Source organism: Canis lupus, chromosome 20 (assembly GCF_011100685.1).
Source record: "Canis lupus familiaris isolate Mischka breed German Shepherd chromosome 20, alternate assembly UU_Cfam_GSD_1.0, whole genome shotgun sequence".
Lineage (NCBI taxonomy): Eukaryota > Metazoa > Chordata > Mammalia > Carnivora > Canidae > Canis > Canis lupus.
The window spans coordinates 58,232,906-58,238,682 of record NC_049241.1 but is presented as its reverse complement, the minus strand read 5'-3'; the positions used below and the strand labels follow the sequence as shown (position 1 = coordinate 58,238,682).

The 5,777-nt window shown below is 66.2% G+C and overlaps 1 protein-coding gene across 1 annotated transcript; it reads left to right on the top strand.

The window, feature by feature from the left end:
- On the top strand, window positions 1–2,891 carry KISS1R (KISS1 receptor). Its single transcript, NM_001314087.1, is given in 5 exon segments — window positions 1–267; window positions 873–997; window positions 1,349–1,484; window positions 1,744–1,976; window positions 2,333–2,891. Coding segments are annotated over 5 exon segments (1,149 nt in total). The 5' UTR covers window positions 1–20; the 3' UTR covers window positions 2,741–2,891.
- The last annotated feature ends 2,886 nt before the right edge of the window (window positions 2,892–5,777 follow it).

Below are 5,777 nucleotides of genomic sequence, written 5' to 3'. Positions count from 1 at the left end.
AGGGAGAGGGCAGTGAAGCCATGCGTGCCGCGGCGGCCACGGCGGCCCCCAACGCGTCCTGGTGGGCGCTGGCCAACGCCACGGGCTGCCCAGACTGCGGCGCCAATGCCTCGGACGACAGGGCCCCGGAGCTGCGGCTGCTGGACGCCTGGCTCGTGCCCCTCTTCTTCGCCGCGCTGATGCTGCTCGGCCTGGCAGGGAACTCTCTGGTCCTTTTCGTCATCTGCCGCCACAAGCAGATGCGGACGGTGACCAACTTTTACATAGGTGAGCGCCAGAGCGCTGCACGGAGCCCGCCTGCCACGCGGGGGTCCCCGGGGGGAGAGGCCGGCGCCCGCCCACCGGCCCTGCACCGCTGACCGCCGACCCGTTATCTTGGGCGGGAGCTCCAGAACTGTGCGCCAGGGGTCCGGGGCCGGGCAGTTAAGGCGGGTTTGGGGGGTTGGAGGATGGCCCTGCCGCTTGAGAAGGTGTCGGATTAGAATGCGGTTCTTGTAACACCGTGTGCACTGAACAAAAGTAGGGGGCGGGGCTGCGGGACCCCAGGTGCAACCTTTGCCCCGTGGCTCGGTCCACAGATTCGAGGAAGGGCTGGCCCACCTGGCACAGGTGAGTGTCGGTGTCCTGTGCTCTGTGGTGACGTGTGGGCCACCCTCACTGTCTCTGAGGGGGTGAAGGGTGGGGGGCAGGTGCTGAAGCTCAGCCGGGCGGGGCCGCCCAGGCAGGCTCTGCAGGACGGACTGACCCTGGACGGCGCCCCAAATCCTCTGCCCTAGGTCGCTGCAGGGGTGGGGGGGACCAGGTGGCAGGGCCCGGGGGCTGCGCGGGGAGCCCTGGGTGGCTGAGACGACCCGCTCGCTCCCTGCCTGCAGCCAACTTGGCGGCCACGGACGTGACCTTCCTGCTGTGCTGCGTGCCCTTCACGGCCTTGCTCTACCCGCTGCCCGCCTGGGTGCTGGGCGACTTCATGTGCAAGTTCGTCAACTACATGCAGCAGGTGCGCCCCGGAGTCCAGGGGCGGGCCGGGGGCGGGGCGGGGAGCCCGAGCAGGTGAGAGGGAGGAGGCCCGGCAGGTGGGGAGATGCAGACCGGGATACGGGTGACGGGGCGCGAGTGCCCCCGGTCCTAGCGTGGGTCTGCGTCTCCCCGCCTCACCCCAGGCCCCAGCGGACCTCAGGCCTCCACTGTCCTGGGTCCTCGCCGGCGCGCGCCCTCTCCTGCCCCAGCAAACTTGCCAGGATAGCCCGCGTGCGCCTGAGTGGACACGCGGGGGGAGCCGCAGGGTGGGCGCAGGCAGGGGGACCCCCGACCCCACACGGGGCGAATCGCCCGCTCTCGGCGCTCGCAGGTCTCGGTGCAGGCCACGTGCGCCACCCTGACGGCCATGAGCGTGGACCGCTGGTACGTGACCGTGTTCCCGCTGCGCGCCCTGCACCGCCGCACGCCCCGCCTGGCTCTGGCGGTCAGCCTCGGCATCTGGGTGGGTGAGTGCAGCCGGGCGCACGGGGTGGCAAGACAAGGTGTTGCTACTGGGCGCGCCCCAACCGCCCCTCTCCGGGCCTGGGGCGCGCGTGCATCTGGGGAGTGGGCTCAACCGCGCTCCCTGCAAAGGTGAGCCCCTGGGGGCGCGCGCCTGGGAGGGGCTCGGTGTCGCTGCGGGGAGAGGCCCCTGGGGAGCCATGGGGGGACCCCCGCGCGCCCCTCGTCCCTCCGGCAAAGTGTTCAAGCTGCCCGGTGACCCAGGCTCCGCGACGGTGTCCGCGCCCGTGCTGGCTCTGCACCGCCTCTCGCCGGGGCCCCGCACCTACTGCAGTGAGGCCTTCCCCAGCCGGGCCCTGGAGCGCGCCTTCGCGCTCTACAACCTGTTGGCGCTCTACCTGCTGCCGCTGGCCGCCACCTGTGCCTGCTACGGGGCCATGCTGCGCCACCTGGGCCGCACCGCCGCGCGCCCGGCGGCCGCCGACAGCGCCCTGCAGGTGTGCGGCTGCGCGGGCCGGGGGAGGGGCATGCGGAGGACGGGGGGGGGGGGGCGGCAACGTGGGAGACCGTGCGCGGGTGCGAGGGGAAGCTGGGGGGGGGATGGGGGGCGCCGCGCTAGCGCCTGATCCCCGGGTGGTGAGTTCAAGCCCCGCACGGGGCACGGAGCTCGCTTTAAAAAATCATAATAAGTGAACCAATAAAAAAACAAATGTATAAAAAAAAATAAAGAATAAAATAAATAAGAAATCGTACTAAGTGAAAAGAAAGGAGAGGAGAGGAGAGGAGGTGCAGGGGAGCCCCGCAGCGCGCCTCCACCTTGCCTCCTCCCTCCTCCCTCCTCCCTCCGCCCCAGGGGCAGCTGCTGGCAGAGCGGGCGGGCGCCGTGCGCGCCCGGGTCTCACGGCTGGTGGCCGCCGTGGTCCTGCTCTTCGCCGCCTGCTGGGGCCCCATCCAGCTGTTCCTGGTGCTGCAGGCGCTGCGCCCCGCCGGCGCCTGGCACCCGCGCAGCTACGCGGCTTACGCGCTCAAGATCTGGGCGCACTGCATGTCCTACAGCAACTCGGCGCTGAACCCGCTGCTCTACGCCTTCCTGGGCTCGCACTTCCGCCAGGCCTTCCGCGGGGTCTGCCCCTGCGCCCCTCGGCGGCCCCTCGTCCCCCCCCGCCCCGCCCGCGGAGCTGCACGGCCTGGGCCCTGGGCGCGCCCCAGCCCCCGCCGCGCCGGGGAGCAGAGCGAGCGTCCCCAGGGCGCCCTGGGGTAGAGCTGGGCCCCTCCCAACAGGTGCTGCCCGGACAGCAGCTGCTACCGTGTGGCTGCCCTGCGCGTCCTTTCTGTGCCACACAATCCTAGTGAGGACGTCCTGTCCCCGCCAAGGCTCCGCACCAACTCGCTGGCCTGCTTGCTGCTGGACACTGCAGGGCCTTACCTCTGTGTTTCCTGAGATCAGAGGCGATGCCGGGGACACCCCACTCTCCGGAACTTTCCCTCCAAAGCACCCCTAGACATTTCGTCCATGCTGCCTTGAAACTGTGACTTTGTGAGCTCCATCCCGTCTTCAGATGTATTAAAACGTGAACACCGTGTGCGTGTTTTTTTTTTTAAAGATTTTATTTATTTATCCACAAGACACACACACAGAGAGAGAGAGAGAGGCCGAGACACAGGCAGAGGGACAAGCAGGCTCCATGCAGGGAGTCTGACGGGGAACTCGATTCCGGGACTCCAGGATCATGCCCCACGCCCAAGGCAGGCTCTAAACCACTGAGCCTCCCAGGGATCCCCACCGTGTGCATGTTTTAAATTGCAGAAATAAGGTCTCCGCCCCGCGGGGAGCGTCCAGGGTCCTGGGTGTCACTGAGTAAACGGGCCCTCCCTGGCTCGGTGCGGCTGCCTCATCACAGAGCACCCAGAGCGGGGGGCGGTGGAGCAGCAGGCCCCAATCACTGGCGATTCCGGCCACCTGGGCTCTGCCGGGCTGCAGAGGCTCACATCACGGCTCGGCCATGCTGCGTGGCTGGGCGCAGTGGGAGTCCCTCGGGTGCCCATCAGGTGCCCCTGGGGTGAGGGTGCGAGGGGGTGAGTCCCCCCCCACCATGGCCCCGCAGGCCAGGGCCCACTCACCTGGAAGGGCGACGGCCCAGATTTTCTGGGGACATCGCAGGCTTCCCAACAACCCAGGTGGGTGAAGACATTAACATGAGGCCAAGAGGACAAAATATGGGGCCATTTTGACAGTGACCTGAAGTCACTGGTTCCTCCTTTATTTTAATATTTTTTTAAGATTTTAATTTATTTATTCATGAGACATAGAGAGAGGCAGAGACACAGGCAGAGGGAGAAGCAGGCTCCACGCAGGGACCCCAATGAGGGACTCGATCCTGGGACTCCGGGGTCACACCCTGGGCCGAAGGCAGACGCTCAGCCCCTGAGCTACCCAAGCACCCGGGGAAACAATTTATTAAAAAGAAGGTTAAGAAAAAAAAAGAAAGTTAAGAGGGGGCTCCAGGGCATTCATCTCAGAAATGAAATGTCCTGTCACAGAAAACGTGTTCCCATGTGCTCGCAGCAGCTTTACCTGTGGCCGCCGACCATGGACACAGCTCGGGTGTCCTACAGAACAACCGTCCATGCCACAGGACGCCACTCAGCGGTGGACACTTGTGGGCGCCCTGTCCACACCCTGCCGTGCAGACACGTGGCCCCCGGGGCGGATCTCCCGGGATCACGTAGGACACAAAGAGGCGATCCCCGAAGGATGTCCCCTGCCAACAGGGGGACATGGGAGTGGAGAAGAGGTTAGGGGCGCCAGGCAAGGGTGCAGGGCTGGTGAGGAGGGACCCCCCCCCATATAATGAAACGGGGAAATGCAGACCAGGAGGGTGCATTGCCTCGGTGTCCATGTGGGATAGTCGCACAATTTCACAAGACGTCACTGCCGGGGGAACCCCGGTGAAGTTACGTATCAGGATTTACTGTGACCTCAGAAACGCCCAGTTAAAGGCTTAAAAGGGATGTCCCGGAAGAGGGGTCCCCGGATCCCATTGGGCTGGACCGGGTTTCCAGAGCCCCTCCAGGTGCCGGGCTCTGCACTGCGGCTGGGCCTCGGCAGTGCCACGAGCAACCTGGTCTCCCACGGAAGGGGGCAAACTACCTGGAGAGACGTGAGGGGACGGCGGTGAAAGGGGTTCTCAAAGGGACCTCTGTGCCCTGTGCCAGTAACTGGGAGCCTGACCTTGGTCGGGGGCGAGTCCGGGAAGGCTTCCTGGAGCAGGTGAGTGTGAGAGATGTGAGCGGAGCGTGGGGGTGGAGGGACAGCACAGGGACGGAGGGCACAGGCAGTGCAAAGGCCCTGAGGCAGGCAAGTGCTGGGTTGGAGGAATGAACGGACAGAAGGCCCTCTGTGGGGCCAGAGGAGCGGGAGGTGGGAGGGCTCTGCAGGGGCGAGTCGGGCCTGTCCTGAGGGTGGTGGGAGCCATGGCGACCTCTAAGCAAGGAGACACGTGGCCCCAGGTAGGGGAGATTTTTCCAGTTTGTCTCCCGACCGCCACCCCCTTACTTTGAGGGCTGCGGGGACCAGGCACCTGCCGGTGCAGTGCACCTGCGAGGGGATGGGACGCCCCAGGGCCGCCCAACGGGGATGAACCCCGGGGCCCGGCCTGGAGGGACGGGGCTCATTTCAGTCCCAGGTAAACAATGAAAACGTATTCGTATAAGGAGGTCCCGGGCAATATGCGGGACGCCCCTAAAACCTGGCCGCGAGCCCCGTATTTACGGAGGAATTCTGCGTAGAGCCTCAGCAGGAACTACGGAGGAGAAAATGAACCCCGCGGGCCTCAGTCTCCCTGTCCGGCCCCGGCAACTCGTTTCCAGGTGATTCGGCGCCACCTGGCGGCCCCTGTGGGAGTGACGGCGCCCCGGGCCCGCCCCCGCCCGGCCTGCAGCCCCGCAGGTGCCCGGCAGGTGGTGCTCGCAGCTCACCAAGGAGTCCGGGGCGGGGGCTCACCTGGACCCCTCCCTGGACCGCGGCCTGGACCCCATCTGGACCCTAAACTGACCCCCCCCCGGACCCCTACCTGGACTCCAGTCTGGACTCCAGACTGGACCCCAACCTGGACCCCTACCTGACCCCAGCCGAGACCCCAGCCTGGACTCCAACCTGGTCCCTACCTGGACCGCGGCCTGGACCCCTTCTGGACCGTGGCCTGGACCCCAACCTGGATCCTAATCTGACCCCTACATGGACACCTCCCTGGACCCCATCCTGAACTCCTACCTGGACTGTGGCCTGGACCCCAGCC